The 12,554-nt window shown below is 42.6% G+C and overlaps 1 protein-coding gene across 2 annotated transcripts in view; it reads right to left on the bottom strand.

The window, feature by feature from the left end:
* The window catches only part of fcho1 (FCH and mu domain containing endocytic adaptor 1), a 50,944-nt gene that overhangs the window by 1,156 nt on the left and 37,234 nt on the right, over window positions 1–12,554 (bottom strand). For both annotated transcript variants that reach the window (XM_031859803.1, XM_031859804.1), the window contains exons 17-26: window positions 10,871–10,995; window positions 8,572–9,663; window positions 6,205–6,311; window positions 5,639–5,834; window positions 5,266–5,380; window positions 3,174–3,329; window positions 2,958–3,090; window positions 2,233–2,429; window positions 1,619–1,683; window positions 49–216 (exon numbers count right to left, since the gene is read on the bottom strand). In XM_031859803.1, the coding sequence (XP_031715663.1) occupies window positions 49–216; window positions 1,619–1,683; window positions 2,233–2,429; window positions 2,958–3,090; window positions 3,174–3,329; window positions 5,266–5,380; window positions 5,639–5,834; window positions 6,205–6,311; window positions 8,572–9,663; window positions 10,871–10,995 (2,354 nt within the window). The remainder of the gene's footprint in view (window positions 1–48; window positions 217–1,618; window positions 1,684–2,232; window positions 2,430–2,957; window positions 3,091–3,173; window positions 3,330–5,265; window positions 5,381–5,638; window positions 5,835–6,204; window positions 6,312–8,571; window positions 9,664–10,870; window positions 10,996–12,554) is intronic.

The raw sequence follows: 12,554 nt of genomic DNA, 5'->3' as shown, positions 1-12,554 counted from the left end.
AAAGTGAAACGATTTCCTTTGTGTATCGATGTGCGAGTTCAGTATCACCTGTGGCAAATCTCTTTTTGACCAGCGACATGCGGTAGCGGCTGCCCACCAGCTCCACGTCCATGCCCGACAGCGAGGCCCCGGAGCCCACAAACTGAACAGCCAGGCTGGGTGGAGGACCGCGGGGGACCTCCAGGCACTGCCAGCTGGCACACAGAGTCCCTGAGCCTGGGACAACACCAGCAGGCAAAGAGACGTCGATACAAGAGAAACATGAAGGATAAGGTTCATGAATACAGCGAGTCATTTTAATAATAAAATTAACGCTTTGATTTTAAGGTATGGTTCCGATTATCATAAAGAAGCAGCTTCTTCGTGCTCTTCACAACAGCGCAGGATTACTTTATTTAGACAGCTAGAAGTAATGGATGAACAGTTAAAACATGCAGCTTCTGCTACTTGTCTAAGTGCTAAACAGTATGAATGCAAGCTGAAGAAAGAAGTGGAGAGAACATTGTTCATTACAGGATTATATGCCTTATATGGACAACGAATCGACAGCACTGTGATTTCCCTGCAGTGAAATACTTCAGACGCAGTCTCACGATTATCTTCTAAATCACTAAATCTTATCTCAAAAGAAGAAGATTATTTAAGTTATTATTAGAATTACTATTTTGACTTTTATCTTACATCATCAATGGGTATTTTATTCTATTTCATTTTTGTATTAAGTACTGAACAAACGGTTCACAAGACGTCCAGTAAAATGAATGAATCGCTGACCAACACTGCCAGACATCATTCATGTAAAACAGCACTTTTTGAACATTTTAGTCATAAAGAAACATTATTTTTCAGGGGCAGGGAGGAGTTACGATGACGTTTCAGTGCTTTGTCTTTGGCTCATAAACTGGCGAAGACGTCAAACTATAAACATTTTAAATCCCATTCATCACTGACAACTATGAAGAGTCTCTTTTTCTGTGTTCTCCCAGCCTGCAGCCTCGCAGCGAGGTAGTAATATATCCTTAGATGAAAAAAAAGAATGAAATAAAAAGAATACATGTGGGAGTCTGATACAGTCAGGTGAAGGAAACCTCAAGCTCAAGCAATTTTATTACATTTGAGACTTTCCCATCTTAAAATAGAGCTTTGAAAGGTTCTTTTATATCATCTCTTATCTGTGCACCATTAACGATGTGAAATATGAGCCACAATCCATTTGACAGAATAGAAGAGGAACATTTGATGCTCGTCTTTGTGTTGGTGGATGAGAGCAGCTGGCACGTTCAGATGCTAATGCTGCTGTTAAAAAGGTAATGACACGCCTTCAGACTTTAGCTTTTTTAGGAGAGAAGGATGCGGAATGCAGAGATCTTAATTACTCACTTCCTGTTTGACGCAATGTGAATCCGACAAGAAGGAAATGAAGTAGAAGTAGCACTAATTTTAATGAGATGGCAGCTTATGATCGACACAAAACAGGCTGTAAGTTAGACAGATGACTAGGTGTGAGTGTGTGCATCTGTGTGTGTAGGCTACCCTCTCTGTATTAAACTTCCCTAGTGCAATAAGGGGTAGAAGAAATGAAAGCAAAGAGGTAAAAAGAGAGCAGCAGCGCTCTGACCTTTGCTGTGGTTGGTCGGGGAGATGTTTGGTAGTTTCCACAGCAGCCGTCTTTCCTCAGCGTTCCTGCAGAGGAAAATAAAGAGTCAGTGAGGCCCAACCGGCTTCTCAGTCTACACCTTTCTCCCGTTCCTGTTCCAGCAGAGTCACCTTTACATTCTTAAATGACGTGTTACCAGTCACAATCAGTGTGTACTCTGGTACTTTTAAAGCACCATCATCAAGTCGTTTTACATTTTCCAATACCTTGATTGATACTCAGACGATTGATTTGAATATATCTTTGGGTTTTGAAGTGTTGATGTCACCTTGAAGGGCATTTTTCAATACTTTCTGACATTTTATAGAACAAGCGATTAATTAAGAAAATTATCGATAATGAAAACAATCGCAATAAGTGCATCATTAAAATACATATGACTGTGATAAGGCCTGTGTTGTTATATTATGATTACATGGTTCATTTATAATTCTAGTTGGGCATTACAAATAATCTTTTGGATTATAATAATCAAGTCAATAACAGGGCAGACCATAACACATGGTTACAGGCAACTGACCTGACAGTCATCAGAAACTGCTCATTGCCACATCCATTATTACATCATCACTCACCAGGAGGCGGGAGGCTGGCACTGCAGATCTGTGGCAGTGTGGTCGAGCGGCAGCAGCACCTGGACAGCGGCGAGCTGGGTGGAGGGCGCGGTGGCGGGGCAGCAGTGGTAATCCAGGGACACCCGCGTCACTGTGCCGCTACGCTGACACTCTGCAGACAGAAGGAGGGGAGCCCTACCCGGGTCCTGAGAAGACACCTGAGGAAACAATGGAGAAGTTTTGTTTACATGGGGTTTTAAGACAAAAATAAATTCCAGAGCAGGTTTGGAGGCATCTTAAGGTTTGACTAAAGTCAACTGAAGGAATGGATTTTACAAAATCTGGTAACACTTTATTTTACGGGTCCCTAATTTCTAGTTTTTGAGAACACTATGTATTATTTGAAGGTGTAAGAAACTATGACGACATGTACTGAGTTGACAGTAGTTAAAATAGAGAAAGTGTTCAGGTAATACACTTCCAATTATCAGTAGCGCAAAGTCCTCAAGTCAGAGAAAAGAAGAAATGTGATATTTGTCTACAAGGAAGAATAAAATTCAAAAGATATTAAGAATAAAGTTTCCAATAATAAACGGATAGTGAGGGAAGATTTACTTAAAGGAGCTTTTCCTTCAAGGATATTCCTGTTTCACAGTAAACTTCGGGGAAAAATGTGTGAATTAGGGACCTGAAAAACAAGGCATTATTGAATATTTATTGTATTAAAATGGCCCAAATATGCTGACCTGATACTTCAGCAGCGCGATGTTGTAGTACGAGGCCTGAGGGTTGAGTTCGGCCTCTCTCTGCAGGTAGAGCTGCAGAGCCTGCATGTTGAACCAGAAGTCTCTGGTGTCTGGGTCACTCTGAGACGGATCACTGCAGAGACACAGAGGCAGGGCGGTAAGGATTGCATTACAGTTAAAACACAGTTGTGACTCAACATGCGGACGGCAGCTGACCTGTAGAGCAGCTTTTGATTTGGCAGGAAGTGATCGATCCTTGAAATGTTCACCAGTCTGAAACTGAGCACGGGAACGTTGGGGTTGGCTGTGAAAATCCGGGTGATGCCAGCAGGGAAGGACATCGTCAGGTCTCCAGTGATCTTCACCAGACAGCTGGAGAAAGAAGGAAACGCAAGTCGACATTAATCCTGTTAATAAGCGGCCCAAAAAAATTAATACAATTGGAACCCCACCAGTCAATGCAGCAGAATAAGAGAGATCATTTATCAGACTCCACACATGAGCAGTAACACCCCAGTAGAGTCCGATTGCAGCTGTGAGGGAGCGTTCCTGTAGAGCAGGGATTCCCAAAGTGTGGTGCGAGCTGCCTCCAGGGGGTGCACGAGAGGAAAAATGTAATGGTGGTCTAATAATTGATATTAAATATAATTTTAAAAAATTTAAGTGGGATTTTTCACAAAAACATGAATTATAAAAATTCCCTTTGTAACATTTAAACTTAAAAACTTACAATTTAATAAATAAATGCACTTCTGCTCCTGCCGCCAGACTGTCTTTTACGTACACACACATACACGTAGCCTAGCTTGTGCAGCTAACGTCAGCAAACATCTAACTTCATTCATTCAGCAACATTCATGCAAATATGCAAAATTGGCTGAAATCGGGGAAACTGTCAGGTGGGACATCTGAAGCTATCAGTCATAAAAGAGGAGAGGGACAGAGAGAGAGAGAGAGGAATCGGAGGCGAGAGAAACGGAGAGGTGCGTTGGGGAGAGACCGGGAGAAGAAATCGAGCATGAGTCAGAGAAAGATGAGACGGAGGAGGCCGAAAAGGAGGAAGGGATAGCACAGACAAATCGGGAGCACATAGGCCCATCGCGGAGTCAAGGTGAAAAAGGAGGAAAGGAGAGTGAGCATCAGACTGGGGAATAAAAAGAGGAAACATGATGAAAGGTATCTGTGTCTGGGCTTCACTTGGATTGGCAATGCAGATTGCCCAAAGCCACAGTGCGTGGTGTGCAGTGAGGTTCTGGCTAACAGCTGTCTGAAGCCCTCTTATTTACGTCACCACCTGAACACCAAGCATGCCAGTGCAAGTCAAAAGCCCCTTACATTTTTTAATATCGAAATCGGAGGAGTTACAAAACAGCCCAAAACAACTGCAGTCTCATTCATGTGTTGGGTCTAAAACACGCACTGCGGGCTTCATATCTGGTCACAGAATAGCAAGAAAGGGGCTACCGCACACAATCGCCGAAGACGTGTGCTTGCCAGCTGCCAGAGAGATGGTGGAATGTATGATTGGAGAGAGTAACTTTATTGTAATTCGATTCAGATTAATGTAACCGCTATGTATGATTAATTGTAAATTAAATGTGATGCAATCTGCCTCTGAGCCTGTGCCCTCACCATCCTTATTGCTCTTTAAAAGTGACGCCTTGTGTAACTGAAATGGATTGAAACTTTGTTGCAGTGTTTCAGGGCACACAGTGCCTTTATGTCAATCGCCGTTGTTTCTTTTTCACACATTTTCTGAGTGCTAATTACACAGTAATTACAGTGTAACCACCACCTTTTACCTTAAATTTAAAGCCGTAGTTCGTTTGCTTTGTTCCGATTCGGGGATTAATATGATACAATGTTGCAGTTGCCCCTTTGTTCGGTTTGTGTTCACACTGCAACATTTAACAGCGGACTAAATCTGAAACTGTTCTCTCATTGGTCCGATTGTTATGCGGCTATAAATAGGCTCTGTTGATTTTTTATTTTTTTTAAGGTGTGGGGGATGGGGGTGCGTGAACCCGGTTGGGATGTAGAAGGGGGTGCGTGGCCTAAAAAGTTTGGGAACCGCTGCTGTAGAGCATGACAGGAACACCAAGTCATGACATGTAGATCATGTGACTGACCTCACTGACACAAACAGGACAATAAAGTCACCGGGCAAAACAGGAATCAGACTTGTCTCTAACACTGTGAAACACCTGCAAACACACTTTGATGAGTAAAGTCAGAGTTCCTCCTTAAGAGCAGAGGATGTGCAAGATATGTTTTTCTTTGATCTTTAAGAAAAAGGTTTCATGCTGACCGGTTGTGTTGTCCCCCTTTGAAGTAGGCGTTGATATATTCTGTTATGGCTGCTGCCACCGGCCAGGCCTCCTGTGTGCTGAGCGAAATGGGACTGGGACCTCGCGACAGGTGTACTGCGGAGAACAAATGTGATAATCCTGCTGTTATCATGCATTAAGTCACGTTTAAAAGAATAGTTTGACATTTGGGAATTGCCGGCTAGCCTGGCTCTGTTTGAAGGTAACAAAATCTGCCTGCCAGCACATGTACAGCTCATGAATTAACACATATCTTGTTTGTTTAACTGTTAAATTAAATTACTGTTTTCCATGTCTTTTTTTTTTTGAAACATCCATCCTGTAGTGGAACTTTATTTATGCGCTGAGGCTTACACTGTCTTTGTTGGTGGTCCTGGTGCTGGTAAGGCAGAGGTGAGGCTTGGCCTACTCTGGCGGGACTAGGCGCTCGGTTTTGAGCCCCCCAGTCGGTGTCCCTGGCCTGAGGACCCCACTCACTGGGGCTGGAGGAGGAGGAGGAGGTGAGGGAGGGGCTGGGCTCCGGCAGAGGGGAGGAGCACAGAGACCGGGACTGAAACACAAGAATTGGCAATAATGGCTCAATTTTCATATAGAAGACTTACTGACCTACTGCATCAGTGGGGGCTGTTATCATTTATACGGTTTACATGAATTTGGTCATATATGATATTAACAATTATGACATTTTAGAAATGTTAGAACCACCAGAAATGTAATATTGATAAAGAATCACAAGCTTAGTGAGTTAGATTCATTCAGTTCTTCGTATTGCAGAAAACAATTGTCTGCACTAAAACTGTGACAGGTTATGTCTATAATTTTGATACTCTCCATATCTAAATAATACAGTACACAGTATCAGGGCGAACATAATGTTAAGAAAATATGAATTTATTCAATTAGCTGAGAAGTTAACTTACTCTCTCGCAGCCGCCGAGTCGGCCCGACGCCCTATTGGCTCGGGTTGCTCTCGGAGGAGCAGCTGCAACCACTTCAGTCGTGTCCCGTCTGAAGTTGTGCTTGGACCCTTACAAACGCATCAAAACAACAATCTGACATCAGATCATGAACGACATCCTCTAAAATCAGTCAGAAGTCGTTCTCAGAACAGCCGGAGACCAGCGGAACACGCCGCGCTGGCACATGACCACATTATATTAGTGTTGGATTAATTGGGGGATTTAGCATCCTGTTGGTATCTGAATATTCTTCATAGATGTTCCTCTTCAGTAAGAAAGACCCCCCAAAACATTAATGATGATATGACATTCATTTTCCATGATGCTCAGGTGGGTAATGCATTTTAGAACAAATTTTGTTATATATTTGTTGAAATTCTCATTACATCCCGACAGCTGCGAGTACTAACACTAGCCATGTTTGTTGTTTAAGTTCATTATGATCCTTTTGGGGGAGTGGCTTTTGAGGGACGGGATGTCAGCGTTTCTCACTAGATTTGTTGAGGCTTAGTGCTGCTAGCTACGTTCAGTGGAAATGAGTTGGCAGCACTCAGCTCTGTGTTTCGGTTGGAGACATGTTTTAAATATAGCGTGCAATGTTACCGAACCCAGCTTTATATAAGTGACCACACGACAGTGTATGGGATTTCAGAGTTTTTGATTTGATATACTTGTCGATGGGACTTTATGGCGTGTAAGAACTTTAAAGTAATTGTTTCATCTCTACTGACAAAATATGTAAGTATTTATGATGACATGAGCATTTTAATATGCTTTATAACTCTAATTCTTACAAAATCCGTTGCAACCAATGATTATTTTCATTAATCAATTAATCGCTTGGTCTACAAATAGATATATGTTTTTTCACAAACAAACAATTTCCTGAAGCCTAAGGAGTTCAAAATGTTCAGATATTTAGTTTACGATCACTGAAGACATAAAAAGCATCGAATCCTCACATTTTAAAACGGAGAACCAGGTCATGTTTAGCCTTTCTGCTCGATAACCTTTGATGATTAATCAATCAAAACAGGTTTTGTTGATCAAAAGTCAGTGCATCGTCATCACTCCGTCAACCTGAGATTAAATAAATCCTCAGTTGAATAATAACCATAAAACTATCCCAGCTAAGATGTTCTGTCCTCATCGAGGTAAAAAAAAAATCCTTGCAGCTAATTTAACAAATGAAAGCTGAATAAGCACTAAACTAACGATGGCTGGAAAGATTAGGCTTCATATTGACTAATTAGAAAGACTGACTCAATGCAGAGAGGCGCTTTAATTAGAAATCTGAAGTGAACTGATGAAGTGCGGAATAGAAGCGTGAACGTCCTGCATTGTAAATGAAAACGTTTTTATTCATATAACCGATCTGACAGTTCTGGGTAGATGGTTTGGTTTATTAAAGCAGTAGATCTTAAATACTAAATATATCATAATGTGCATTTTCAGTTATTATGGCTGGTTCGATTACAGCCTTGTGAATTATGTAAACAGCTAAAATTTCAGATTTGAATGATTGATTGTCGTACAGGCACTGGCCGTCTCTCTCCTTGACTGCTGCAACGCCGTTCTGGCACAGCAAAACCTCTTCAAATGGTCCAAAATGTCACTCTACTTTTCATTACTCTCCATTAAGCTCAAGTCGTTAGTGATCACCTATAAAGTGCTCACTAGCACCTTCTCATTCAGTACGAATCTGCAAATGAACGCCGACTAATCATACCGTTACTGCGAGGCAGAAACCTTCAATCCAAACTCTTCTACTGCTGCTCTACTTGGTGGTGGAACAAGATACTGAACTCGATTCGCTTCAACAGGATCCTTCTTGGGTTTACAAATGCTTTTTAAGTGGTACCTCTTCTCTTCTTACTCATCTAATATGATCTCTCTTCCTCCTTTCTCTATGCATCTCTCCTTCTATGCACCTGTGCGTTACCTCATACACCTGCAACCGAGTGTTGCAGCACTTTGGCTCCTCCTCCTTGATCTACTGTGATTTGGATTGTTCCTCATATGTACGTTGCTTTGGAAATGGATGAATGTAAATGTTATGGTAGAGATTGCAGTGTATGAATTTTAGATTAAAAGCTAGTTTCCTGTTTGGACACTGACTCAGATTTCAATCATAGCTCAGATCCTCATGTTAATGCTATATCTCACTTTTGTATATACCTCATTTAAATTGTTTTAATCATTTAATTTTTTACACTTTTACTATGTCTACTCTTGTAACCCTAAAATGATGAAAAGATAAACTTGCTGCCAACCTCAATAAAAAGTTAATGGTGAAAAAAGATTTTAAATAAATAAATAAATCAGTACCCTTGTGCGAGCCGGTACTGCACGATATCTGAGTGTTCAAATCCAGGCAGTCTTGATCCTTATCTGTGGAAAAACACAGATCCTCCTGTGGTCCTGAATGCCTTGTGAGTGGAGGGGCGTTCCTGCGTGGCTCACTGTCTGATGATCGATGTTTCCTCCTCTCGCCACCTCCGTCTCCTTTCCCTCCTCCTTCGTTCTGTGTTTTGGAGCTGCTCTGCCCTCCGGAGACACTTTCACTGAACGGGTTGTGGAAAGAGTTCCAGTGAATGAGCTCCTTCTTGGACTGAGCTGTGGGCAAAGAGCTTGAATTGGCATCGAGTACCAGCCTATTGGTAGAGCCGCCACCACCAACGCTGCTGCTGCTGCTGCTGCTGGTGTGTGCAGAGATTAACCCAGCTGCTACAGCCAGCGTCGACTGGTGCGTTGGGCTGCCAATCATTGTGATTGCAAACGGGTCATCAGAAATAACAGGAGGAGGGAGGCTCTGGTCTCTTTTCCTGTCTCTGTTTTTACGATTAGAGGAGGATGAAGAGGAGGAGGGGGGGGTTGGGAGTGTCTTGGTGTCGGTGAGGGCGATGGAGAACGGTTCCACTCGCACATCCATCCGCCTGCCCTCCTGGGTTGGGCGAGGCGGTGGACGCGCCCAGGCGTCAGATAGGTTTAATGTCTCCTGGGTGACAGTCCTCTCAAACGCAGCGATGAAGGGGTCCTCGGGGGGGATGTGTTTGCAGTTCCACACTGACAACTCCACCTCGGGCGGTGGGAGGGACTGGGAGAAAGCAGGGAACCGCATGGATGAAAGGTCCATGTCTGGGGGGACACGAGAGGGACGCGACGAGGCGACGGACCAGACGCTGGCAGGTTTCTCCTGCAGGTGAGGACTCCGACCAGGTGAAGGGTCACGGAAAGCAGAGAGGAAAGGGTCCACGGGTCGTCCGAGTGTTTGCATCTGCTCTTTACTCTGCGACACAGGAGGCCAAGCCGCCCAACCCACCGGCTCGGGGGAGGGCCCAAGGGGCTGATGGGAAGGTGAGTCCAGGCCAGAGTCTTCGACGTTCTCTGGAGAGGAGGAGTCGGACGAGAAGGCAGCATCTGACACACGCACACCAAACACATCACAGGGTATTAATACAGAGCAGAACATCAGAGGTGATCAACACCAGTCAGACACAAAGAACTCAGTGGTAAATTAAAGTTTCAGTACAAAAAAGTAAAATAAAGAAAACTCAATTTACCATTTTGGCCCAAATATATCACAATATTAGCTTCTGGATATTACATTTTGAAAAATGGGGGTCATTTATATTCGAGGACTGCCTATTTAAATATTCATGAAAGTTCAAGTACCAAAAAGCCTCAGAGAGCTCTTTGTCAACCTCTTTCAGGCAGCTACAGCCTGATTTGGTGTCTCTCATGGTCGTTTCTTGTTTCCAGCAGGTTAGAAATGTTGTTCAGCAGTCTCTGGTTCAGTTTGACACATTACCTACCTGTAAACATCTGATATCCCAATCTGTTTTAGTCATCTAAGGGAGGCTTGGAAATTGGTTCCGAGTTATCTGATGAGCTTTGGGATGATGGGATGGAGGATTAAAGACTTCCATTAATAATAGACTTCAGCTAGTACACTTTAAAAGACCAGACTTGATTGGATCATAGGACGCATGTATAAAAAGACTTGTCTTTTCTGGGCTTGGGAGGACATATTTAATTTATTTTGTATAGTTATTGGGAAACAAATTGATCCAGACATGTCTACTTTGGGTTTTTCTGAATGTTCTGTATGATTTCCTGCCTTTATTTGGAGAAAATGAAGTACTCCTCATCTGACTCATGCTGTACATTTGTTACGATTTGGGGTCCATTTATTAAACATATCAAATGACTCGGCTGCAACCAAGTAGAGTATTATTTAGTAATGTTGCCCTCCTGAATGTGGCTTAATGTACAGTTTATGCCTGTGTGTCATTGCCTCTTATTTGTGTTTTTGTTTATACTTTAAAAGAAATAAGAAAAAAGTCTGAAAAATGCTAACTGCCACCGAAAATCATTCATTAAAATATTCAATGAAAATATTAATCAGGAATGTGTGCTAACGTACCTGGATAAGCTGCAGCAATGTGGGATTTATTTAAGTATTTCATGTTTGACTTTTATAAAAGATAAGGCATGAGGACTATTTTAGGGAAAACCCCCCCACTTAGACTAGTTTATCAAAAAAACCTGTAAAAAAGGGGAGATTGACTTATATTTGGGCCAATAATATCAATATGAACAAAACAAATATATAAACAACTCTTACATTCAGAGGCACCAAAAGCGCTCTGCTCTCTGATTTGTTCCCGACCGTCGAAGCTTTTGGACTTGAAGGCCGACTCCAGCGGTGGTCCGAACAGACTGTCTGAACCAGACGCTGTGGAGCTCAACCTGGTACAAACAAGGAGGGAATGAGAAACGAAATCAGGGAGAGTAGAGGAGTGACTGAGGGAGCGATGAGGAGGAGAAGTGATAAAGTGAGAATAGAAGTGTGGGCATGCCTCCTTTGCTCAACTGAAAGAGAAACATGGCATATCTGCAGATAAGAAACTATGTCCAATGGAAGTTACAGAGTTTCGAAACATACCCACTCTCTTGTAAAACTACACACTCCGAGCTCAAAAACAAAATTTTGTATCCAGATTTGTAGATTTACAGGGAAAACAAATCTTAAAGAAACCTGGGAGTCGGATCGTAGGGTAAAATTTTCTCAGATGCTGGAATAAGTGCCTGCAGAGTATAAACTCCTATTTTATTAATGAACAGTTAATCCGATATGAGGAAGTTAATAGATGACACTACTCCTGTGTCAACCGTATTTTACCCTTCAATCTCTTCAACCTGCCCTGAATGCAAAAGTGCAGATGGATCCTCAGCTCATCTACTGTGGCATCGCACAAAGCTCAATGAACATCTGCCGTGACATTTTTCATCTCCACTCAGAGGCATAAAAACCTTGCCCAGGAACAGGTGGATCACAACACACCGTGGGCTTGAACCATGGCGCTGTAATACAGCTCGGCACGCACTAAAGAGAGCATTCTAAGCCTGTGGAACAAAGATGCAGCACCTGTATTCAAAAGCTTACCCACTGTATGTGTTTTTCTGCTTTTGTATCCGTTTCTTTATTGTTTCGAGTTTGTAAAAGGAAACTTCATGAATAGAATATTTTTTAAAAGTGGGGTGGGTGTATGAGAAGATGACTTTGAAGAACAGAGGAAGAAATAATATAAACAGCAATCAAACCGTGCATTTTTCTCTGTACCTTTTTTAAAAGATAACATTTTTGTGTAAGTAGTGTTTCCTTCCATCTGTGTCCGACCATTTGCGTAACTTTCCAAAACCAACAATCTGATATTCACACCCACATCACACCGTGACTGGCCAGCTATGTGGAGGTGAGAAAAAAGCCAATGGTGGATTCCTCTCCCGAGATCTCTCGTTTTTCCACTCTTAACACAACTATTTCTGTCACTGTTCATGGGAACAACAGAGGGGGGGGGGGGGCACTATGAATGCCTTCCAGGAGAAACTGTCTGATAACGTGCGTCTGCATATTTTAACGATTATTGCATCAATGATGCCGAGTTTGGCTTGCTAGTTCCAATTAAAGGAAATATTTATGCATATAATGACATTTCAGACGATAGTGTACTCCCAACTTAGTGGCTACAGCTTGATGAAGACTCTCTCCTGTTTAAATAGGACAATGCCTCCCAGCATACAACCAGGTGTAGAAGAACTTGACTGGCCTGCAGAGAGCCCGGAAGTAAACCTCATCCACCAGCTTTGGGATGAACTGGAACACCTACTACAGGCCAGACCTCATCGCCCTGAAACTCATTAATAATAAACTATTGTGGCTGAATGGAAGCAAATTCCTGGAGGCAGATTTCTAAATCTTGTGGAAAGCCGTCCCCGTACAGTGGTGCAGCAGATCAATGCCGACC

This window comes from Anarrhichthys ocellatus, unplaced genomic scaffold (assembly GCF_004355925.1).
Source record: "Anarrhichthys ocellatus isolate YVR2014 unplaced genomic scaffold, GSC_Weel_1.0 scaffold22, whole genome shotgun sequence".
Classification (NCBI taxonomy): domain Eukaryota; kingdom Metazoa; phylum Chordata; class Actinopteri; order Perciformes; family Anarhichadidae; genus Anarrhichthys; species Anarrhichthys ocellatus.
This window is presented reverse-complemented; position numbering and strand designations above follow the sequence as displayed.